Raw genomic sequence first — 25,636 nt, forward strand, 5'->3', positions numbered from 1 at the left:
CCGTCCCACACTTCATTCTTATTTCCTCCAAGCTTTGTCTCGTACAGAAAGCACATCAAACATTCTCCCCACTGAACCCTTCACCACTTCCATACTCCTTTGTTCTTTAACTCCCCCCAGCCTTCTACCCCGTCACATGAACCCCAGACCCAGTTTATTTATTACAGAGTAAATTAAATGAATGATCCATGGAAAAGGCAAAGTTATAAACATTTCTTAATACATATATACATTTACTGAATATATACATATATATACACATGTATCTAAATTAAATTAATAGTCTCAGATACTAAACATTTTCTTAATTTAAAGAATAAAATTATAACATATAATATTTTTCACAAATAAATAATATTTGAAATATCCACCTTCACTGCATTTGAAAGGATCACAGATTTTGAAGTCTTTTCATTTAATCAGATCCTGTACACTGTAATTACACTCACAAACACCTAAATTCACTGAGTATTTTCAATAAGAGGAAACAGATTCATAGTAATAATAACTAACTGCACATCTATGCTAGAATCAGCAAATACAATGGATATAAATTTTTGCCAAAATATATTTTAGTTTGAAAAACATGAAATAAATATTTCCATTATTAACAAACTTGAAAATATAACTATTAATAATAAATATAACTGACATTTCATACCATTTTAATTCCTTTGTCTATCTTGAAACCCCCCACACTGTTCACTTGAGTTAGATTCATACGTCCAAAGAATATTTGGTATTGTTATCAAATACATTATTTTAATGCCAACACTTAGATCTAGAGATTTAGCTCACCCACAGATGGAAGACTAGTACAGTAAACTAAACTGAACATATATCTATGACTTAGAAATGTAAAACAAATAATCTAAGTGATATTTTGTACTAATAAATTGCGACATAAAACTTTACCCCATTCTATCAGTGTCAGATCTTCGGTACCTTACCTTTTGTGAAAACTGCTAATGTTCTGATGCTTACTTGTCTGAAACAATATATTTAACACCATTACTTAAACATGCTTAATTAATCTCCTAACATAAATGTAACAATAAGACTTCAGTCACAATGTAGTCGACAGTAATAATATTTCTCAGTTGTTCTAGGATCAACTTTGAGTATTTTCTTACCTGGCTATGTGAACTGGGAGAGCTGGTGGAAACAAGACTAAAAGATGGTATGGAGACGACTGCAATACATATACTTTGTAGTTGTCTGTGGATACGTATGCCTCAACAGGAGTATGATCTGGATGCAACTGTATGTGAATTGTTGTTACATTCATTAGCAATGGTGTTCTTTGGCACAAGAATCTTTGCTTAGGATTATTATAAAATTTGAATGATATAAAAAGACGATTTTTTAATCTCATATTACAGTATCATCACTACTTCATTTCCTACTTTCATAGAGTGGGAAGGCAACAACCAGGAGGGAAATAGGAAATTTATACAGTGCTACCTTCATTTATGATCATAATCCGTTTCCAGAGACGCGTCGTCAACCAAAAATTTGTCAACCAAAACGAATTTTCCCATAAGAAATAATGTAAATTGAATTAATCCATTCCACACCCCCAAAAATATTAACTTGAAAAATACATTTTATATCAAATAATGCTCATTTTATACTAGCCATAATACAGTATGTATATCTTACCTTGAATGAGGACTCTTATTGACATCTTATTTATCACCTAAAACAAGTATTAAATAAACATTTCCTCTTTTTAACTGATCCCACCTACACTTATTCTGTACCAACTTAAAATGGAAATGAATCAAAGAATGGGATAGATATGTACCAGGAGACACTGATTGTAAATAGATTATTTCACTCACTGGGATTTCCCACAACTAAGCTTTAAGCTTTATGTTTCAAAAGCAACCAGACCTATACCTGTTTTAACACAATATCAAACTCAAAATGAAAATGAACCACAGAATTTTATTTTAAATCTGCTTAGTGGGTGTTCCACAGCACCAACTGCTAATTCTACTGTGCTCATTAAAAAAAAAATTAATGCAACCTTAGCAATATTAAAGAAATTATAATTCATACCCTAATTTTTGCCATGGTCTATAGTCAAATTTTACTAAGGAAAACATTAATTTCAACCTGTCTTATGACATATCTACCGGGAGCAGCAAACTAAAGACTTGATAATGGTCATCGGTAAGACTTAATAAGACTTGATAAACGTCATTGTCTTCTCATGTTCTGGTGCGAGGTTTAGTCAGCAAACTAAAGAGATTTCACTGCTCCTCATAATTTCTAATGCTCCAACCCCTAAATGAACCAGGCCTATCGACTTCCACACCCAAAACTTTTTCTTTATTTAGCTCAAAAGTTTCTATGACATATCATGGGAACCGATTCCAACTAATAATTAGGGAGATGTGGTTTCAGAAACATTTTTAAAACATTTCTGGCACTTCATTTGATCTTAATGAATGATAAAAATGCACAAGAATGGCAACAATTTTTTTTTTTAATTTGTCTGTTGGAAATTACTTTACTTAACAATCCAGATTTAACTTTTACCCCACTCAAAATCTGGACATTTTCAGACAAACATGAATTTTGGAAGAGTGCCAGTGGGCAGAGTTACAACTTTGTTGCAAGGGATCTGTTATAAGGTGGTCTGGATTTTGGAAGGTACACTGCACATTTAATTTTTACAGTTTTTGACTGGTCAGCCTGGGGAAGCTCTGTAGGTAGTCTCAATAAGGCCAACAGGCTTCCTATCCCCATCTAAGTGAAACCACAAGGTGAACCATAACATGCAGAAATTATGTAAATAAAATCTTAAGAAAGTGGTGCAGGGTGTGAGAAAGGGAAGCATTTTGGGCAGTTTTTTGGATTACTACATATGGTTAAATTTTCTTGGTTGCATCTACTGCATCAAAATTCCTGTTCTGAAGGCCAAATCTTACAGGATTTAGAAACTATTTCTAGGCAACTAGACAAAGGTAGAAAATTCCACCCCATGGACCAAATGCTTTTTGATCAAAGTCAAACACTGCAGTAAAATGGTTAAGGGAACTCAATCTCTGAACCCTAAAGGAGAGGAGGAACAGAGGGGACACAATCATTATGAAAAGAAACTAAGGGGAATTCACAGGGTGGATAAGGAAAATTTCTAAATTAAGAGAATACCAGATAAGACATTGGTGGAAGTTGAAAATACAATCAAGTTCTATATATACAAGGAAATACAGGTACCCTGCACAGGTGGTCAGCAAGTGAAATGCACTAAAAGAAGAGGTGTAAATCACTGCCATCCATAACATTAAGAACAGATACAACACAAAATTTGAATAACAAGATATATAAAATGCATACATGACAAAATTTCTGCGAGGTTCGGCACAAGGAGCTAGATCAGATTTCCTTGTGATCAATGACATAAATACTCTGACACAGCAGTATGTAAATATTGCAGGTAAATTGTGTAAATATTGCAGGTAGTGCAGGTAAGTGCAGGTAAATATTGCAAATTGTGCAGGTAACCTGCACAAATTCCAATCAACAAGAAATAAAACATAGCTTATATTGAAAAGGTAAACATTTTGTCAGAACTGTTATTTGTTTTAGAAACTTGAAAAACAATGCCACATAGACTCTTATTTTAGTCTTATGGAAGCTACTAAAAGACATAATTACCCTTGAAGGAAAATCATCTGGAGGCATGGCCGGAGGCTGAAGTAATGGTCCAACAACAGTTCGATACACAGAACGTAATGCAGCAACTTTCCTGTTAACACTTAAACATCTAGATCTTGACTCTTCACTAAGATGTACACAGCTCACACATTTCTTTTGGTCATAATTGACTAGTATGAGTCTGCAAAATGAAATTTAGAAACAACTGAAGTGTCAAGTGTCAAGAGATAATTTTTTGTAAATTCAAGTAACCAATACCAAAATTAAATATCTGAAGAGATCTTTGTTACGACTAGGGCCCCCAAGGTGTTAGCAGTGACCTGAAAGACTATATACCTGACTAGGAAAAGAACTGAATGACCAATCTTATAGGAGAATTTCATTCTACTCAATGCCCAATTTTGTAGGGACAATTTTTATAGGAAGCATACAATTTCTGAATGAAAATTAATACTATATAGCTAACAAAAATCTCAGAAATTACAAACAGCAAATGTATAATTAATCTTTAAAAACATTGGAGTAATAAACCAACTACAGTATTGAAAAATTACCCAATGATGGCATTATCAAGCTGGGATAGAAGGCTGGGTGAAATGTTCCATGGCAATAATGAGGTGAGGGCCTCCAAGACTTGATATGAAGGGGCCCAGAATGAGGAGGCAGCACGCATCATCTCCGACAACGTGGGTGTTGGACCACAGAGAGTTACCACCGATATATGACCTGTTAGTTGTACCACAAGCATCCTGAAAGGTACCTGAAAAATGTACTATATCAGAGGCATTAACTTTAACCATCATTTCTTTTTAATTCAATTTATTTATGTGTACCAAAACTTGACTATTGTAAGAATTAAAATGTTAAGGAGAAAATTACAGTGAAATGTTATAGCAAGCATCTAACGTCTGCATAAAAATAGTTTATTAGAATGCAATGAATGACAGAGGCAACTGAGCACAATATGGAACAAATCATTTCTTGTAAAGCTTAGTCACTAAAAGTCATTTAACTTAACAAAACAATCAGCTTAAAAGTGTTCCGAGTTACCCAAGAAATTTTTGTTCTATTAGATGGGAATTTTTTATTATGAAAATTTAAATACACACATATAGTACCTTAATCATAAAATAAAATAAACATAATATTTGAAATAAACTCTGGTTAACATTCCATTGGCAGTGCTGCTAATGGTCCGTTCTTGTCATCTTATATATTGGCCAATGTATCATTTATGTTGGTAAAAGGGTGCATGATCAGTCAAGTGACTGGCCCTTGGAATTAAGACCAGGGTAATAAACTTAATATCTGAATCAAACCTGAACCTAAGCTCTACAAAAGGCTGGGTGATTCAAATTCTTATCAAATAAGTAAAATTAAACTAACCCAAGATTTTGTGTGAGAGTCAAATTAAAAAAATATATCTATGCAGTCCACTGATCAACCACAAACAACAACAAAAATTTTCCCACAGCATGTATGCACGATCTTCAAATGTTTTCAACTCTATAGAAGTCTTCTCGTCAGCAATGACTTGTGCCGAGAATCGGGCGAGAGGATTCTGGAGGTCCACCCACATATCCAAACTAAACAAGCATACAAAGCAGTCACATAAAAAGAAGTAAATTGTCCACAAAGGGTTAAGATTATTCGTCAGGATTTTATTACTTTTCCTATAAAGTAGGTGAAATTTATGCTGCATAAGCAGTTTTGCCATTATTTGTTGACTTTAATAACTGCTCTCACTAACAGCACACTTTCAATACAATGTCAACCTGTAAAACAAAAGAGCTTTGTCGCGTGTTTGTTCTAGGTAAAATAAAGTACTTGACAAGTCTGACAGAAATAATAACAACTCACATTAGGACTTTTATTTGGGAGGTAGATGGGCAAGTCACGTGCAACAGTGGATGCATTTGAGGCAACCAGAAGAGGTAAGAGAACCAACTCAGCATGAGACAATGACCAGAAGTTGCGAGTACCACACAACACATGTCCCTGCATTATCACACACCCATATGTGGAGTCTGCTCCCTCAGCAAATTTTTCAAGTTCACTCTGTAGGACAAAGATAGAAAAACTGAATTAATAGTTCAACCTTTACAAATTTTCATATATAATGAAGTGCTGCTGCATGCCAAGTGTTCACACATGCTACATTCTTGTTTTACAAACTTTTTGAGTTAAACACTTAAAATATATAAGTGTCATTGCACAAAGGACCACTTGGAAAGGGGCCTTTCATTATAATCAACACAATTTTTTTTTTTTTTAGGAAATGTGCCCATATAACCATTTACAAATCTACATAAATGCAGGAGTTAAGTTGAGATTTAAAAAAGTTCACGAAATGTTAGGCATTTTAAAAATATACTTCTGCACTATCACAGTGATGAAAATCTTTACATAGAAGACCTCCATTTTCACCATACACAAATGTTTAATGTCAATCTGGAAAGATGTATACAAATACAAGCATTCTGTACTGTAAAATGGAAACAAATGTGCTGGACAAAACAATAAGATATGCTACCTATGGTTTGCATTAACAAAAGACTGTCATTATAAAAATGTGGCATATCAATCTTAATTTACAATTTCATATAAGCATCTTACCTGCAAATTATGTTGCTCTGAAGGTATAAGGCACTCTGCACAGCCCGTCAAGTGGGAAAAACCATGTTGGTCCTCGCAGCCCATTGCTCGTGACAGCAACTCATCCAGCAATGCATAGCATGGCTAAAACATGAAGAACATCACATTCTTACACTATTTACTCATAGAAAAATAAACTTGCACTTATATATCCATTGCAAACAATTACATTCTAGCACGTATCACGGAACATCTATTTGCATGTCCTACTTGTATTTAGGTTTCTCCGCGTAGTCCCTTTTGACTTTTCTAAATATACCGTACTACAAATCTTTCAATATTTTTCCATAGCTATTTACAAAGATTCGTTCATTTCAAAATTGTTTCATTATAAAATCATAAACAGTACATGTAATGCAATACCTTTCCCAATCCAAAATATTCATAGCAGAAACTCCAATGTAACATAAGCAGGCTAACTTAACATTTGCAAGCATTAATTACTCTTTCCAAAAGTCCTGCTCCATGAACTCATGATTTTTATTTTTGGTAAGTATCAGAAATAATATCTAGGAAGGAAACTGGTTAATTTATCTACTGAAAGTATTCCTAATAAAGGAAAGCCTTCACTCCCAGCAGAAATCATACCAAGACACTATTTAATGATCTCTATTTTGACCTATCATAATATTCTTTACCTTTCTACCATTCTCAGTTTCACAACAGCTACCAAATTTTTTTGCCATGTTAGTTTTTTATACAATACTATATACATAGAGAACTTGAGAGTATGAAGACAATCATTAACTAAAATATTTGGCATTTTTGTATGGATTCTTCTATTTTCAGTTTGAGTTAAAAATATACAGTGTATACCAAAATATATGTTTTTTCAGGATTATTTTTTTTAATTAACTTACCCTGATGTCTCTCTTTAGTCTTTCAACATTTGTTGCTGAAGTCAGTGTGTCCAATCCAAGGAGAAGAACTAGGGAAGCAAACATCAAGTCTAATAGGGAGCCATCACAACTGTCTCCAATGGTCTCGCTTCCTCGAATTAAAACTAGTCGTATGCTGAAGAAAATAACTAAGTTACTGGTGGCTGTTAAAATATTCAGTATACTACAAAAAAATGTAAATACTGCAGAGCTAATAATTGAGAAAATATAAAAAACAAAATTCACTAATGCATATTGATAAAAATGTAGCATACCACAAAGAAATACATAAATTACAGGCAGATAGACCAAGAAAATGAGAAATGCTTTTCTATCTGACTCATTTGTGTTTCCACCTTTCACCCTTGTCCTTTTATCTTATTTTCCCTCAATTTGATAAGCCTTTCCTTGTCTACATTGTTTATTCCCTCAGTATTTCTGTATTTTTCATTCTGGTCCTTCTCTCCTCTGGAGTTGTCAGTTTGAATTCCCTTAATCTATTTCATATCTCAGGCTCCTTAGTTTGGGTATAATACTAGCCATGTTGCAAGGGAAGGGAATTGTCAGGAAAGCACCAAGCTATTATGACTATATAGCACTAGGAAAGGGTCAGGATAAGGATTTCGAATGGGTCAGGGAGGGAAGGAATGTTGCCCAACCACTTGGACGGTTATCTTGAGATGATTTCGGGGCTTAGCGTCCCCGCGGCCCGGTCCTCAACCCAGTCTCTTTTTTGTTACATTCCCCCCCAGGGATCAGCCCATAGCAGCTGTCTAACTCCCAGGTACCTATTTTACTGCTAGGTAACAGGGGCATCAGGGTGAAAGAAACATTTTGCCCATTTGTCTCCGCCTCCACCGGGGATCGAACCCGGAACCTCAGGACTATGAATCCAAAGTGCTGTCCACCCAGCTGTCAGGCGCCCATGAATACGGTCGGGGAATGAACGCCGACCTGTATGAAGCGAGACTGTTGCTCTACCGTCCAGCCCAAGTGGTGGACTAGCCATGTTGCAAACCTCTAGTTATTTTCAACCTTTTTTCTGGACTTCATTATATGCAGAATAATTGCTATTGACATTATCTTATCAATATGTCTAGTTCTGTCATTCTCTCATTCTGATATCTATAATTATCTATAATTACCAATAGAAAATGGACAGAACCATTTCTGTCCCGCCCAGGATTCGAACCCAGAATTCTCGAGTATGCGTCAGGAATGACTCGACTGTACTACTGGGACACCAACTAGTGGGGATCACTTTACTAGTGGGGATCACTTTACTAGTGGGGATCACTTTACTAGTGGGGGATCACTTTACTAGTGGGGATCACTTTACTAGTGGGGATCAGTTACTAGTGGGGATCAGTTACTAGTGGGGATAATTACTAGTGATAACCCACTAAAAGGGCTCATGTGAAGCCACAACTAACTCAGAAATATATATATATCAAATTTACTCTTTAATGAAAAATATTGTATACACATTATAAATAATATTAGTACTGTATTTTTTTTTACACTACAGTAAATGTTACTTATGGTGTTGACATAACTTACCTATCATGATATGTCTTCCATATGAGATTAGCATTTTGTGTCCTTGTAGTACAAAGCGTGACACCATGTGACTCGCCAAACACATGAATTCCATTTAGAGAACCAATTAAGGCATAAGCTGGCTGAAACAAAATTAATTATTTAATAGACTATTTAAAGTTATTTTAATATCTTAAATTTAGATAAGCAGATGTTGACATTAAAATTTATACCCTATTACTGTACCTCATATTCTACTTACACATTCTACTACTACTCTACATATTTTCACACTCAGAAATCTGAGGATTTATAAATTATTAATTGAATTAGATTGGTCGATATATTTGTTATCATAAATTATTAAACTGACTAGCTGTGATTAAAATGCATTTCTCGTATTGTAACAAGCTCATTAAATCTGAACATACAGTACTCAGTATGCATCTAACCTTTGGGTTAGGTACATATATTTTGCCTCAAATTGCCATGATGTTGAGTCAAATTGCAGGAAACAATGCCCTCACACCACCCAAAAAATACCACAGGGTTCATCCCTTGTTATGAATTATCTTATAGAAGTGATTTTGAGATCTAATTCAAATTTTTTTGTTTGTTTATATACCTGTATAAAGACAATCACCTCAGGTAAGTTTACCTCAGGTAAACTATGTTCATGGTATCTTGTACTGTACTGTATCTATTGTGCAGTTCAATATGAATATTCAAATAATGCAGCACCCCATGTCCATGTACCTGTAACTATTGTATTCACAATCACTAGCCTCTGGTTACATTCTTTAGGTCTGCATAAACATAGTACAGAAGTCCACATAATTATCCAAATCCCCCCCCCCCTCATGAAACTTACAGTTGCATGTTGCATAGATGAAACTCAAACATTGTAACATACTGGAAAAATGTACCACTTCACATAAAACAGATGTTGTTGATTTGAGGATATTATCAACTAACATTATGCATCACTTCTGTGTTATTTCGTTATAAAATTACCTTATTTCTGCATAAAATTAAGTTCTTTCATTCTTGCATTTATTACCAATATTGCCAACCAATATTATATTTAATTTATGTTTTATTTACATAATTCTAAATGGCATGGTTGGTTATAAGTAGCTTTTGATAACTCATTGGACGTTCAGTACAGTTGGGTATGGTTTAATCATTCAGACAACAATTTGACAAAGCTTGTTTTGGTTTGTTAAAACCATATACTGTATATTGTCATACGCAGTGACAAGCCCTATTTGGATAACTACAAGAAACTGGAAGGTAGTTGGAAAAGTGACAGGCCATATTGTACATAAGACTTTAAAACCTACATAATGTAACCCAATGTAACCTAATTCAACCTAACTTAATATTACCCTCTCCTAGCTTAATGATATAACATATTTATTTATTTATTTATTTATATACAAGAAGGTACATTGGGTTCGTGAAAATACATAGCATAGTATTTACAATCTTGTAAAGCCACTAGTACGCGCAGCGTTTCGGGCAGAAACGCTGCCCGATATTCAGTTTAACTATTAGGAAATCGGCTATATGCAAAACGGCCATTACAAATTTTAACCTTAGCCCCCCGCTAAATAAGGGGCAACTCGTTTTGACACCATTAAGGTATAATTATTAATACACACACCATCACTAGTGGGGTCCTACCACACTCAACACCACCACCACTTGTCAGAACAAGTCCTGCCTAAAAACGTCCATCTAATATTAAACTTTCCCGCACTAACATTAAATGTAGCAGAAGGACTGACAACCACACCGACACTACACTTCAGCTGGAGATATAACTGAATAATAATCTCATGCAGCATCCATTCCACCTGTTGCACAGAGTCCCTCCCTCCCTTCGGGGCCTTTTCCACCGACCACAAACTTTGACTTTCCTAGTAATATACTGCGTATTTCCTTGTATTTCACGTGGAATAAACTCTTCAGAGATATACGTACAGGCTTGCCAGGGCCCGTGTGTCGCACGAACAGAGGTACTCCACTGGTAGCGAACAGCCCGACCACTGTACACGACGCCATGTTGTTTACCAGGCGGACACTGGTGCCACATCCCTGGTGCGGCGCACCTCACCTGGCGGCCACTGGTGCCACATCCCTGGTGCGGCGCACCTCACCTGGCGGCCACTGGTGCCACATCCCTGGTGCGGCGCACCTCACCTGGCGGCCACTGGTGCCACATCCCTGGTGCGGCGCACCTCACCTGGCGGCCACTGGTGCCACATCCCTGGTGCGGCGCACCTCACCTGGCGGCCACTGGTGCCACATCCCTGGTGCGGCGCACCTCACCTGGCGGCCACTGGTGCCACATCTCTGGTGCGGCGCACCTCACCTGGCGGCCACTGGTGCCACATCCCTGGTGCGGCGCACCTCACCTGGCGGCCACTGGTGCCACATCCCTGGTGCGGCGCACCTCACCTGGCGGACATTGGTGCCACATCCCCGCTGCAGCGCACCTCACCTGGCGGACACTGGTGCCACAACCCCGCTGCAACGCACCTCACCTGGCGGACACTGGTGCCACAACCCCGCTGCAGCGTACCTCACCTGGCGGACACTGGTGCCACAACCCCGCTGCAGCGCACCTCACCTGGCGGACACTGGTGCCACAACCCCGCTGCAGCGTACCTCACCTGGCGGACACTGGTGCCACAACCCCGCAGCGGCGCATCTCACCTGGCGGACATTGGTGCCACATCCCCGCTGCAGCGCACCTCACCTGGCGGACACTGGTGCCACAACCTCGCTGTAGCGCACCTCACCTTACGGGCAGTAGTGCCACAACTCAGCTTCGTCACACCTCACCTGGCGAACAGTGATGCCTCAGACATGTTGCGTTACACCTCGCCTAGCAGGCAGTAGTGTGCTTCATTTAACAAGTTATTGTCATCCGCACATTGATCGGGTATTACGTATAATACGCTATTTATAGTGTGTTATTTCGTAACTTTTGTAGCCATGCAGCTGAGAGAGAGAGAGAGAGAGAGAGAGAGAGAGAGAGAGAGAGAGAGAGAGAGAGAGAGAGAGAGAGAGAGAGAGAGAGAGAGAGAGAGAGAGACAGACAGACAGACAGACAGACAGACAGACAGACAGACAGACAGACAGACAGACAGACAGACAGACAGACAGACAGACAGACAGACAGACAGAGACAGAGAGAGTACAGACAGGTGAATGTGTATCACATGTCTGAATGCGTATCACCAACAGGTGAATGCGTATCAACACAATGAACATAGGTGCATTATTGTACTGCTCACATATGAACACGGGTGTGTTAATGCGGTATAGTGGTACAAGAAACAGTGTCTTTATGGTAATATGATGAGGAGGAAGGTGAAACTGAGGGGATCACTAATTACTCACAATACGTTTCACTCACAACTCCCTTATTCATTTAACCCTTATAATACGATCTGCATATGACAAAAGATGTGATAACTAAGAAGTTTTGATAAATAACAATGATAATACTCTCGTGCATCATTTCTTTAATGTATAATTTTGTTGTGTGTATGGTACTTGTGTATATGGTGATGGTGTGGACCGCAGTGGTGTGGTTGGCGCTGGGAATGAGTAATTTCGCCCTGGGAGTCATTAGGGCCCACCAGATGACTCTCCTGAATAAACGACACTGGTACTACATCTTCCTGCCCCAGCTGGAGCGGTTGAAGTCCCTGCCCCTTCTCGGGAGGTTCATTTGCCCCTTGGTGGTCTTCCCCAAGGAGCTGTCTGCCTGGGTGACCCGCATGCCGGTGCTCGGCTCCTTGGTCGCCTTCAACTACCGCGTAAGGCAGGTGTGTGACCTGTGGCTGCGTCTGGATGACGTTGAACTCTGCTCCTGGCACGTAGCCACCCTCGTGGCGGTCGGGATGGGCGTCTATGTCATCGCTCTCACCGCCTGGGCTCTCGTCCGGTCCTTATACGTTTCCTTCATCGCACACCTGGATGTTAGAAACAATATCATCCTCTCCACGAGGGAACGTTGTTGACATCCTAGCCACCTCTCCAACCACTTAGGCTGGACGGTAGAGCGACGCTCTCGCTTCATGCAGGTCGGCGTTCAATCACCGACCGTCCAAGTGGTTGGGCATCATTCCTTTCCCCTGTCCCAGCTCAAATCCTTATCCTGACCCCCTCCAACTCACCTTACCCTGAGTTGCTCAGGGACTGGTGTAGAGACTCGTGACTCTTGAAGCTCTCCCTCCGGAACGTGCTGGTAAGACTCGTGACTCTTGAAGCCCTCCCTCCCGGACGTGCTGTGACTCTTGAAGCCCTCCCTCCCTCCGGGACGTGCTGTGACTCTTGAATCCCTCCTTCCGGGACGTGCTGTGACTCTTGAAGCCCTCCCTCCGGGACGTGCTGTGACTCTTGAAGCCCTCCCTCCGGGACGTGCTGGTGAAGAGCACGTTTGTTGAGTAAAAGTGCCCGGCCTCTTGGACGGTCGGAGACTGAAACGCCGACCTGCATATTACAAACACTCAGGTCCGATAGGAGAGAAATTATTGACTCCCAACAGCCTGAAAGCACCAGAATAAACCAGGACCAGTTACGGTCCGAAACCTATGTTTATTGACAGCACAAAACGGATCTCCCAATCCTGAACACTCTAGGTGGAAACTCTGTGAGCAGGAACTGGGGTATGATCTCGTGCACTACATCACTAAATGCCCAGTTATTAGACCATTCAGACCCGTTGGCATGAGGTACCTGGATCTTTGAAATTACTTTATTAACTCTCATGTTCTTGAGGATATCCTCATACTGTACCCAAAATTTGACAGTGCAACCTTATTTATTTATTTATATATAATTACATTCTTGTAAAGCCACTAGTACGCGCAGCGTTTCGGACAGGTCCTTTATCTAATTTTTTTTTTAAACTAGTAAAATTTATAAAAATGATAACAGGTACATTGCAAGAAAAAAATGAGAGAAATTTGTAGGTATATTAAAGCACATAGGTAGCTCAGATTGACTGCAGTCACAGCTTGAATGGTAGTTTAACAAAAATTAATAGGCACAATGCAGCATATAGCTAGCACATAAAAGAACTGCTACTGCTGAACATATCGCCCTTCATGACTAAGCATCCTGCGAGGGGACAGTTTAGTATCACTGCTACCTTCTTCACTCTCGTGTTCTTAGTGATATCCTCATAATGCACTCAAGAGTTTGCCAGTGCAGACAACTGATCACATGCCTCTGTATGACTAACTATCCTGTGTGATGAACATTTTTAGCATCACGTAGCTAGTTTTTGACATACTCTGTACACATCTTCATAGTGTGCACTCCATACTCAAGTGGAAAGGAACTCTGCTAGGTTTTAAAATACAGCTGGAAAAGATCATCAGGGCAAATGGGGGGGACCTTTGACAAGCTGCCGGCTTCCTGTCCTCGTCGAGGCCACTGGTATTAGTGGCCCTTGTTCGTCTTACATCTAACCTTTTGTAGAAATTGTCTAGATCAATATCCTCCAAGTTTAATATTTTAAAAGTTTCGATGAGATTAGCCCTGTCATGTCTGGTTTGCAATATTAAATTAAAATTTTGCCCGAGGGGCGAGTTTGCAGTATTTGTTAGTTCTGCGGTCCTCAACCGTTCGACTTAGTTTAGGAATGATTCTTGTCGCCCGCTGTTGGACTTTCTCCTAAGCTGAGTTGTCTTTCTAAAAAGCTTGTCAAAGGTTCTCCCCCATTTGACCTGAGGATTTTTTATAGCTGGATTTTAAAATTCAACAGTTTGGCATTTACGGCTTCGGCGGTAATTGGGTTTATAACTCTTTGGGTAAAAGAGCTTTACCTGAGAGCCACTAACAATTGTGGCCTCGACGAGGACAGGAAGCCGGCGGCTTGTCGAAGCCCCCCCCTCCCCATTTGCCTCTTCTGCTTTCAATCCTACATTGTGGTTTGAAACCGCTGGTCCTTGTTTGTGTTACATCTGACCTTTTGAAAATGTTGTCTAGATCAGTGTTTCCCATACGTATGTGACTCATACGTCAGGCTGCGAGCAGCCGCGTCCAACAGCCTGGTTGATCAGTCCGGCAACCAGGAGGCCTGGTCGACGACCGGGCCGCGGGGACGCTAAGCCCCGGAAGCACCTCAAGGTAACCTCAAGGTAAGGTTCCCAAATTGTTCCGTATTTTAAACGTTTCAGTGAGATTAGCCTGTCATGTCTGGTATGAGAGTCGACGTAGGTCTGGACTGAGTGTTCCCTGGTGTTGCGATTTTTTTTTTATTAACACAGTCGGGTTTACAGTCGGGTTTACAGTCGGGTTCGTTCTCGACGCACACTCGAAAATTCCGGGTTCAAATCCCGGGCAGGACAGAAAATATTGGGCACTTTTCCTTTCACCGTAACCGGTGAATTATTATAATTATTATTATAAAACACACTGAAATCACAATAGCGTGACGCATCAAATGAACAAATCCACAAGGGCCATGACGAAGGTTCGAACCTACGTCCGAGAGGATTAAGGCAGCGTCTGGGATTAAGGCATCCCAGACGCTGCCTTAAACGTTTCAGTGAGAGACGCTTTATCCCGGACGGTAGAGCGACGGTCTCGCTTCATGCAGCTCGGCGTTCAATCCCCGACCGTCCAAGTGGTTGGGGGCACCATTCCTTTACCCCGTCCCATCCCAACTCCTTATCCTGACCCCTTCCAAGTGCTATATAGTCGTAATAGCTTGACGCTTTTCCCTAAAAACTCCCTCCCTCGGACGTAGGTTCGAACCCTTGTCACGGCCCTTGTGGATTTGTTCATTATTATAATAATAATAATAATAATAATAATAATAATAATAATAATAATAATAATAATAATAATAATAAATTATTATTATTATTATTATTATTATTATTATTATTATTATTATTATTTAAGTAAAATTACTTTAAAAAAGGATACATGAAGAATGTAAGACTAAAGGTAAGTTTTTTACTGAGGTCTACAAGGGGAATGGTCGTTTCGGACACGAGACGATCATACGAAGTTCGTTTTCTGTTTGTTAAAACCGTGTATATTTCTTTCCTAGGCTATATTAGCTTAGTTTAGACAGTATTTCACTCAGTTTTATTAGGTTAGGTTGAGCTAGATTAAGTTAGGTAGGGTTAAAAATAAAAATACACAAGACGATTTTAGAATCGTCTTGTGTACGATGTGACGTATCCAATTGAAATAAGTGTATATCTAATAAGAAGAATAAGAAATAAGTTTATTTATGTGACGTATCCAAGGCAAGGAGTCAAGAAGGACTGTGCCACAAGCGACCAGTGCGCAGAGCGTGTGTCACTGTTGTGTTGTTTACACCCAACAGCTGAGAGGCGCTCCGCGTGGCTGTAGTAGCGTGGGCCATACATTGGTACGGGAGTAATATTTGGGAGAATTTTCTAAAATTTGTTTGAGTGGCATATACCTATTAGCAGAAGCATCAGTTGAAAGATAACGTTCCCAAACGTCAAGTGTCCAGCCGAAGGCCCGCAGTAGTCTGCAATATAATTTATTTATTTATTTATTTATTTATGCATATACAAGAAGGTACATTGGGAATGTGAGGATACATAATATGGTAATTACAATCTTGTAAAGCCACTAGTTCACTATAAGGGAAAGTTCCATGGCCCATACATAGACTAGAGACTGACTAACTTCAGCAGCCACATACAACACAGCTAAAAAAAAAGTAAAAAACGGTCGGTATACTTTCTAAAATCAGATATTATGTTCCCCACACTGCTCTCCTCTCCTTATACTACGTGTTAATATATCCCTATCTTACATACGGTATCTGTGCACGGGGTTCAATCACTGCAAATTACCTCAAGCCTATCATCACTCAGCAAAAATCTGCTTACAGAACTATAACAAACTCTATCTTCAGACAACACACAGTCCCTCTGTTTGTCCCTTAACATGCTAAACATACACGCCACACATTCTCACGTGCAATCGACATGTACAAAACCCTTGTTCCTAAATGCTAATCTTGATCTGAAGCTTTTCCTTGATAGGTGTAATAGAACCCATGAGCATCACACCAGCAATAAATATCTCTTTAATATCCCCAGTCAAACTAAATCTGTGCAAATAAAATAAATAAAACGCCATGCAAATAAAAGGACGCAGATTTGAATCCTCATCACGGCCATTGTAAATTTGTTCTTGTGAATAAATATACAGGTATTATTATTATTTTTATAGTCAAACTCTGACAACTGGGGTGTGAACTGCTGTGCTACAAGACCCATAATAATAAATAATATTATGTCGGTGGAAAGTGTAAACAGTTATATTTATTGTAGTGAAATCTTCTAAATATAATCATTGATATAACCCTTACCCTGCCTAAAAGTTATGAATGGCAAGTAGAAACAATTCTATTACACCTATGAAATGGTATTTTGAGAAAGGCTAATGGAGCAGTGCAGTTTTTTATGCTGTTGAAGTAGCAAGTATTTTCTCTTCCACACACTAACCATAGCTGATGATATATAATACCTGACTGGTATAATTATTTTGTGTACCACATTAAACACTACCGAATCTCTGTTTAGGGATGGTAAGATTTTTAGCTTTTAAATTTTCTCCTAAAGTTGCAGATGAATTAGTGTCATAAACATTGCCTGATTTAACCAGGGTGTTAGAAATAATGAACTTCCCCTCTATCACTTCAAAGAAAACTATTGTGCAGAGTGGCTCTCTTACTGAGCAAGAGTCACTTAAATTTTTAATTGTAAGTTGCAAACACAGCATATGCAAAATATTGTGCCTGATAATATCTACTCGAAACGCTATGTATGTTAATGGCATTAGGCATAGTGGCATGTAAAAACACCAATGTAATTTACTCTCACAAACTTAATTTTCCTAATGTAAATAAATAAATAAATAAATAAAATAGTGTTTATAAATATTGTTCAGGAAGGGTCCCCCGGGCTCATTCTTGACCCACAATCAAGAATTCTGGGTTCGAATCTCGGGTGGGGCAGAAATGGTTGGATGCACTTCCAATGCCTAGCAGTAAATATGTACCCAAGAGTTAGTCAGCTTGTGGGGTTGCATCCTGGGGGGAGGGGGGGTGGTGTCAGCAGTTCGACTTTGGGGAGATCTCGATATAAGTAACATTTATACAGTATTCAAACTAGCTGCCTCTCCTCTGACACAATGAATTAATTGTTATATTATTTGTATAAAGTTATTTTTAATTGAAGCTTGTATTGAAAGAAAAATTAATATTAAATAAATACATATGTTGTGATTGGTTTGGTTAAGTTTTAAGGTATAGTTAAGAAAACTATAGTGTATTTACTTTGAAGCTAGTGGTTGCCAATATTTTTACAGTAGCCGTAAACCTACCAACTAATGTAATATGATAATGGCTTTCTTATCTTAAAGAAGTTAGATATGTACCTGTAGTTCTGAGCAGGTTTTACCCTTCCAAAATGTTATACAGTACTGTACTTAGTTTTTTGTTTAAAATTATTTAACTTTGTTTTGCCAGTTCTCTGCTTCTTGTGCTGTTTTGGTATTGATTAAAAGCTTCAAGCTCTTGTAAGGAATTAAAATAAAATACAATAACATTAAGTGCTGAATTTCTTCTACTGGGTCCTTTACATATCATGCTATACATATAAATACTGTAAATTGTTTCTACAGAAAGAATGAGTTGTCAGAGAGGTAACACGAGCCGGATACGTTGTCAGAAACATCAGAATAAATCCGTTTTCAAGAACAGCCTCCATGATAGTAGTAAACGCACCAAAATGATCAATAACCTGGAAATTGCTGAAGTAAGAAAGAATTTTTACATTGTTATATGTAATTTGTTCTCATCTTAGAATTTGGATGTGTTAAGGTGACTAACTTTGTGTGATTTGCATTGGTATAGGGGTGTATACCCTTAGTGTAAACCCATACACTTAGTTCCTTCATCTCTGTGTGAACCTCAGATTAAGTCTTGCAGGTTTGGTAGGTCCTAAAAAGTCATCAGATGTCTGACTGTTGACAGTGACTAATGAATCAAACCCTATATTTAACTTTGATCAAAAAACTTCCATAAGTGCTCAAGATCAGTGAATATGTCCCAAGTTGTTAAATGTGATTTTGAAATCTCTTCCTAATGTCTTTGAATTAGAATTATATCTTATTTTATAGTACAGTATTATTTTAATTTGAACTCTATACTTTAATGTTTATATTAAATGTTTTTTGTAAGAAATTTTACATTTTTCAGGTATGTAAAAGATGTCAAGAGGTGATAGCGTGGAAAATCAAATACAAAAAATATAAGCCGTTAACTCAACCCAAAACTTGTGCCAGATGTCACCAAAAGACTATCAAGGTAAATGCCTGCTGGTAAAGGTTGTTTCTAATGTCATACAGCCCAATATACTTTATGGTATACATATAACATTACAGTATGTACAGTTTTGAGTTTAGTTAATTTATTATGCACCTATTCATCCTGTAGAAAATGTTAGAGGTACATAATGAGCTTAGGAAGAGAGCCCCAGTAAATATAGTACAGTAGGTTATGTTACTTTTTTAAAAACTGTGTTAGAACACTATTACAATGCTGTACTTCCTTATTTATGTGTAAAAACAAATTTAATAAAATTATGCATTGTATGTAGTATACCAAGTTTCCCAGTTGCCTGGTCTGACTGGTCTCTGACCAGGCCTCTAGATTAAGTCTGTTCAAATTATGCTGTTAGTGCCTGCAGCTCGTCTTGTGTGTAGGCACCACAGATCTGTTGATTAGGTAGTCTTTGGAGATTATCAAGTGCCAACCTGAACAGTCTGTTGGTAATTTCCCTTATATTTGAGGGTGTGTGTTAAAAGCCTTGGGTCTCGTATATTAATAGAATTCCCTTTTAGTGCACTTAATACAGTCCTACCTTTAAATGGATCTGAGTTGTAGAGTAATACTAGTTTCCCAAATTGTCTTTAGAGCTTAAATGCTTAATCTTGACAAAGGATATTGTTCTTTTACCTTAAACATTTGAGCAAGATATGCTTGAATCATGGTACAATTCATAACATTAAACTTGTTGATATGCTTCAAAGATACGACTGTTCATGTTGAGGTTTCTTTGTGCAAGGATTAAGTGTGAATATTGTCCAGAATAACATAGGAAATAAGGTTGGGTGGCAGCAGTTTATGAAGAGAGAGTAAATGTTTTATTCAAACCATAAACTCATAATGAGCAGCATGCACCTAGTCTTATGAAGTAGTATGAAGCATCAGTGGATTATTTGCTGAGGTGTAGTGGGACTTGTTCTCTATACAGTATTATGATACAGTTCATTAATGACCTTACCGTGACTTTTGAAAACATCAGTGTGGCACAATTGCCTGAATATTATTCTGTGTATGATCCTGGTCACATGATACCCTGTACCACAAATCTTTCCTTGACCCCTAAACTGTGCAGCTATTTAAAAGTACTACATCAAAGTGTGTGTGTTTAAAAGTAGTTAACAAATTGAATCTGTAAAAAATGATAGTGAGTGGAGCACAGGAGGAAATGACAGGTAGCAATTAGAGCAGTGTAAGGGTTAAGGAGCAACCGAATGATTTTTCTAACAAAAAAATGCTTTTCATATTGACTCGACTTTATTTTTTTCTCTGGGCTGATACAGTACTTTCCCTGCCAATGGAAGTGGAGAATTCAAATTTGATTATTGTGTATAACTTGTACTGTATTACTACTGCATTCTAGCTTAGTTCTCAGATTGAGTCTCCCGCAGAGCCTTTGTTTTGTCTTATCATTTGCATATAATTTTTACACAAAACATTTTAAAACTATAGTATATTTTCAGCATTGTTGTCTATTGGCAGGATGCCTACCACATTTTGTGTATTGCTTGTGCAAAAGATCTGGATGTGTGCTGCAAGTGTGGGAAGAAGGAAGAGATTGTTGCTCATAAATCACCCACAGAAATGGTAAGACCAATTTTTTTGTATAATCCTTTGTATCTGAAAAATAAGTAAACCATTAAAATACTGTGTATAAATTAATAATCAATATTTTATCCATAAATCATTTTAATAATTTGTCTAAACTTTAAACAGAAATTCTAAGGCAGTTTTTCATTGCTTATATTTGTGAATAGCAAATGGCTCCAAGGAGTATGACTTTTCATGAATATTGTTCATGTGAAGTTAGAAAATTTAAATGTATTATGAATGAATCCTGAACTTTTATTTGATGTGAGTCTATAGCAAAGAATGTTTCAATGATAATAATAATAATAATAATAATAATAATAATAATATAAACTTTTAAAGCCTATCAAGATTTTTTTATTGAAGAAGACTAAGTAAATTTAAATGGTAACTAATTTAGATTACATGTTGTCTATCTTTGGTATATGACTTATAAAAGGTCTATATTTTGTTTGATGATTTTTCTAGATACATTATACTTCAACAGCTTTGTCAAGGTCTGAGTATGTGGTTAGGATAAGCTGTGTAGTACCGTTTGTATATAGACAGAAAATCATACCAAGCTGAAAAGTATAGAATAATAGGAAGCCTCAGAGCATATGTTAGATTAAGAATGTAATAACAAAACCAAGATACAGATGGAATAATGGTTTTGATGTTTTACTAAATGTTACATCAGTTTCAATTTATCACCTGGAAGTCTGGTCTTGTTTTGGTCAGTTGTAATAGAAAACTTAAAAACCAACCACAGGTAAACTGTGTATTTCCTGCGTGCCTTTAATAAACTTGGGCATCTTTATGTTATATTTTTATATGTTCTAAAGCAGGAGTATTATGTTGTGGTAGTGCCTGTTTAGCTTCACTGTTAAACTGTCTGTTTATTCTCTGAGAGCTTTAATCCTTTAGTATATGAACTCTTAATACAGTTTTGTGGCATTAATACTTTTATCAAATACTGTATACATTTGGGGTTGAAGGCAATATGTTAAAGGTAAATATGGCAGTGAATAATGTATTTGTCACTTCATCAGTTATGTTAAGCACAGTTGTTTGGTCAGTAACTGGATGGGTGACCACAAGGACACAGCCCTGCCCTTGGTTAGGTGGATCTCGACAAGTAAATTAAGGGCTTGCTCTCTTCAGGCGGTTAATCCTCTACCTAAATTAATGATTTATGTGCCCTTTATTACAAGTATTTGATTTATATCTTGAAAGAAAGAGAGAGATTGTGTTTTTGTTGTTTAATATCACACGGAAATTACATTTAGAAAATATATTGCTTGGAAAAAGTCTTGTCAATTTATAAATCATTCAGAAAATTAATGTTAGAATCTCTCAAAATTTGTTTATCCTTAGGAACGGTTGCAGACAATGGCACAGCTGGATATGGAGGTGAAATGTCTTTCAGAACGCAGACGACGAGCATATTACAGGTCTGATTATTTTATTTGCATAAATTTACTTGGTTTACCTCTTTGTTTTTTTTTAAACCTGGTTTCTAGGAAGCATCTTGTGTCATCATGTTTTCTTAGAGCTTAAACTAAATTATTAAGTTGTATGTCTTATCTTCATGCATGGCCAGAAAATATTCTTAAAGTTGTAATAACCTCACCCACATACTGTATATGAAAAAAAAAGGAAATTGACAACATTTTGGTTTGTTCAAGGTATTGTAAACCAAAATGTTGTCACTTTCCTTTCTTTTTACATGTATGGGTTGGGTTAATAATTTTCAGCCACAATATTGTAAATTGTTCTCTGCCCGAAGTTGTATATATATTCTTCTATATAATATGTTTCTGTTGGCTTAAGAATAATGTGCAATATTCCTTCATTTCCTGACACCTTTGATCTCTAGTCCTTCATGAAGCATCTGCAAAAATATCTTGGTTGCAATTCTGATATTTATTTTATTTGTACCTTACACTATTTTTGCTCTACACTTTGCTTGTACTGTTGTCAATTATGTAAGCAAAATTATTGCCCACCTTTTCTACAGTGTATTGGATGGTAGTCCAAGCAAATCTTAAAGTATATACTGTACCATGATTTTCATATACAGTGGCACCTCCAAAATCCAGACTACCATGTAATGAATCCTTCAAATAATAAACCGATTCTACTACAGTGGTACCTCGGAATGCGATTGTCCCTGTATGCGAGATTTTCGGAAGGCGAGGTGTATTTACTCCAAAAATTTGTCTCAGAAGGCGAGGGTTACTTCGGGAGGCGAGTTTGGACGCGAGTTTGTTGATACGCGTACAGCCGACCTAGCGCGTTCGTCGCCCCTCCGCCCCGCCGCCCCTCAGTTTATTATTGTCTGGCGCTCAGTGACTACCCCCACATCAATTCTTCTCGCGGATTTTCAGTGTTTTGTTGGATTTTTGGTGATTTGTCTATACAATTTGTTATTATATATCTCACCATGGGTCCCAAGAAAGCCAGTGGTAAGGATAAAGGCCAGAAAGCTCCTGTGAGGATGACAATAGAGGAGAAACAAGAGATCATTCGGAAGCATGAGAACGGTACACGTGTTGTTGAACTTTGTAGGCAGTACAACAAAGCCACATCAACAATATGCACTATACTTAAGAAGAAAAATAAGATTATGGGTGCTAAAGTGGCAAAAGGAGTAAGAACATTAACGGCACAAATACTTGAAGAAGTGGAAAAGTTGTTATTAATTTGGATACACGACAAGGAGTTGAGGGGTGATAGTGTTTCGGAGGCCATTATTTGTGAGAAAGCCAGGGTGTTGCACGAAGACCTTCTAAAGAATACCCCTGCAACGAGTGATGCAGATAAGAAAGAGTTTAAGGCAAGCAGGGGCTGGTTTGAAAAATTTAGAAAGAGAAGTGGTATCCATAGTGTTACAAGGCATGGGGTTATGTGATGTGATTATGGAAGGGGACTCCCCTTCCAAACAGTAACTCCTCTCCTCCTCCCCCCTCCTCACCATCTTCCATACGCCTACAGCACTCGACAGTAAGGTAAGTAATAACTGGAACACAGTTTTGTAGGTTTATTTAGATGAATTAGGTATAAAAATTTAGTTTGATGTGGGGTTTTTGGGGTAGTCAGGAACGGATTAATTCATTTCCCTTTATTTCTTATGGGGAAATTAACTTCGGAATGCGAGTTTTCGGAAGGCGAGGCGTCTCCAGGAACGGATTAAACTCTTATTCTGAGGTATGCCTGTATAAGACTTCCGAGCCAAAATTCTGATTTTTTTGAGACTGGATCTGAATTTTCAATTTGCTGTAATTAAATCTGGATGTAGTAAATTCCAGGTGATCACATTATTCCATTGTTATTCTTAATTATACAATACAGTATAATACAGTAGTAAATATTACTTTTAAAATTTTATTTTTATTTATAAACCTTTTGCTATACAGTACTTACACCGTCTAATATAGATTGTACAATGCAATCAGTTTGATATATTTTATGTAGTCAATGCTACCACTGGAAAAGTCCACACTTTGATCTTTTTCCTATGTGCTGGAGGAAACACATGAATCTTTAAGTTCACAATACTCGTTGCATTTTTCTCTTCCATGTTACATCCGATAATAAGTTAAAATTTCATATTTTACTTACTTATGACAATTATTTGCCTGTGATTTGTGTAATTTGCTGCAATTAAAAAATTAATGTAGTGTTGTGATATCTTGTCATCAAATTTGTTAGAGTTGCCAGCCTTTCTATTAACAGTTTTTTGCTACCCTATTGCATTAGTATTTTGATAAGCATCATGTATTGTTTCATTCACCTGGGTACTAGGAGCCTCGAACAGCCAATTCCCAGCACGGGAGGCGGAGGTTTATCATGTACCGTGTTAAAAAAATATTATTTGCTTCCATTTCAGGTATATTAATAAACTTCAAGGAAAAAATAAGAAAAAGAAGAAACTTGATCAACCTGCAGATGTGTCTGGAAAAGGAGAGGTTAATGAAGAATCTGGTGAAGAGGAAGGGGAAAATGATGAGCCAACACATATCTCATTAGAAGAATACTTCCATAATGCTCGACAGAAATTGGAGGAGCTAAAGAAGGGAATGCTTGATGACAATGACATATTTGAGGATATAGAGGACCTAAGTATTGATAGTGGGGAGGACGATGATTAAGTATATGTTAATTTTGCTTTATGAAACTAGAAATAAAGTCCTCTTGAATAAATAGAAATGTGTGTGGCATTCAGAGTACTGTAGTCACAGAATTATGCAGATTTTGTATGTAATTTTCAATAAATTTTTAATTTATAATAATTTATTGTACTCAGTGATGTTTTATTATTTTTAAAATGTTGAAATAGTAAAGTTCAAGTACAGTATCTTCATGGGAGAGAGAGGGTATATGATACAGGAACTACGTAAGCAAGTTGCCAACAGATAAGGGTCAACTTAAGGGTTTAAGTTGTTGGCAACTGGCAAACATCAAGCTTTTTTTTTTTTTTTTTAAATCAACATTGCTTCAAATATATTAGTTTGACAAGTGCAAATATGAAATATATCTAAAAAGAAACATACTTTAAACATTTTAACATGTTGGATCTGAGAAAGCTGTCAAATCTCAGAATTTTTATAAAGCTGATTGGGATTATGAGGTACAATATTTAAACCTGATGTGTGTAGATTAGGCAACTATAATAAAAGAAGTAGGATATATTGTATTTTAATTCCATATGTTAGGGCCGAGAGTAATATACTGTCTTAGGTCCTTAGCTCTACACTAACATTTCATCCTTTCATTATACTACTAATTTCTCCTTCCACTCTTCCCCACTTATTATTCTCTCTTACCTTCATGACTCCCATAGTTTTGAAAACTTAATACCTCTCCAAGTAATTATTTCCATATTTTTATCCTACAGTTCAAGTCATTGTCTTGC

At 37.4% G+C, this 25,636-nt stretch overlaps 2 protein-coding genes across 5 annotated transcripts; one reads left to right on the top strand and one right to left on the bottom strand.

Moving 5' to 3' along the window:
• Positions 1-220: 220 nt before the first annotated feature.
• Positions 221-10,915, bottom strand: fy (fuzzy planar cell polarity protein-like protein). Of its 2 annotated transcripts, none has more exons than XM_045741675.2 (9): positions 10,728-10,915; positions 8,763-8,880; positions 7,185-7,338; positions 6,286-6,408; positions 5,530-5,727; positions 4,224-4,429; positions 3,670-3,850; positions 1,134-1,261; positions 221-988 (listed from the first exon to the last, which is right to left on the bottom strand). In XM_045741675.2, the coding sequence occupies exons 1-9, from the start codon at positions 10,837-10,839 to the stop codon at positions 931-933; spliced, it is 1,278 nt and encodes a 425-aa protein (XP_045597631.2). In that variant the 5' UTR covers positions 10,840-10,915; the 3' UTR covers positions 221-930. The 2 variants fall into 2 exon arrangements, with proteins under 2 accessions (XP_045597631.2, XP_045597633.1); XM_045741677.2 differs by having other exon boundaries at positions 8,763-8,884; positions 10,728-10,884.
• A 5,106-nt stretch (positions 10,916-16,021) lies between these two features.
• LOC123757817 (uncharacterized protein C9orf85 homolog) lies at positions 16,022-25,410 on the top strand. Of its 3 annotated transcripts, none has more exons than XM_045741681.2 (6): positions 16,022-16,152; positions 18,447-18,580; positions 19,024-19,131; positions 20,632-20,736; positions 22,096-22,172; positions 24,611-25,410. In XM_045741681.2, the coding sequence occupies exons 2-6, from the start codon at positions 18,452-18,454 to the stop codon at positions 24,870-24,872; spliced, it is 681 nt and encodes a 226-aa protein (XP_045597637.1). In that variant the 5' UTR covers positions 16,022-16,152; positions 18,447-18,451; the 3' UTR covers positions 24,873-25,410. The 3 variants fall into 3 exon arrangements, with proteins under 3 accessions (XP_045597637.1, XP_045597638.1, XP_045597639.1); XM_045741682.2 differs by lacking the exon at positions 16,022-16,152 and adding an exon at positions 16,159-16,359; XM_045741683.2 differs by lacking the exon at positions 16,022-16,152 and adding an exon at positions 16,354-16,483.
• Positions 25,411-25,636: the final 226 nt, after the last annotated feature.

Source organism: Procambarus clarkii, chromosome 40 (genome assembly GCF_040958095.1).
Source record: "Procambarus clarkii isolate CNS0578487 chromosome 40, FALCON_Pclarkii_2.0, whole genome shotgun sequence".
Classification (NCBI taxonomy): Eukaryota; Metazoa; Arthropoda; class Malacostraca; order Decapoda; family Cambaridae; genus Procambarus; species Procambarus clarkii.

Excerpts from the sequence above, each read along its gene's own strand:
- fy (XM_045741675.2), bottom strand. The coding sequence starts at position 10,839 with ATGTGGCACCAGTGTCCGCCTGGTAAACAACATGGCGTCGTGTACAGT. Across the intron at positions 7,339-8,762 it reads TGGAAGACATATCATGATAG|CATACGACTAGTTTTAATTC; the intron begins GTAAGTTATGTC and ends TATTTTCTTCAG. Across the intron at positions 5,728-6,285 it reads CAGAGCAACATAATTTGCAG|AGTGAACTTGAAAAATTTGC; the intron begins GTAAGATGCTTA and ends TTTGTCCTACAG.
- LOC123757817 (XM_045741681.2), top strand. The coding sequence starts at position 18,452 with ATGAGTTGTCAGAGAGGTAACACGAGCCGGATACGTTGTCAGAAACAT. Across the intron at positions 19,132-20,631 it reads GTCACCAAAAGACTATCAAG|GATGCCTACCACATTTTGTG; the intron begins GTAAATGCCTGC and ends GTCTATTGGCAG. Across the intron at positions 20,737-22,095 it reads ATAAATCACCCACAGAAATG|GAACGGTTGCAGACAATGGC; the intron begins GTAAGACCAATT and ends GTTTATCCTTAG.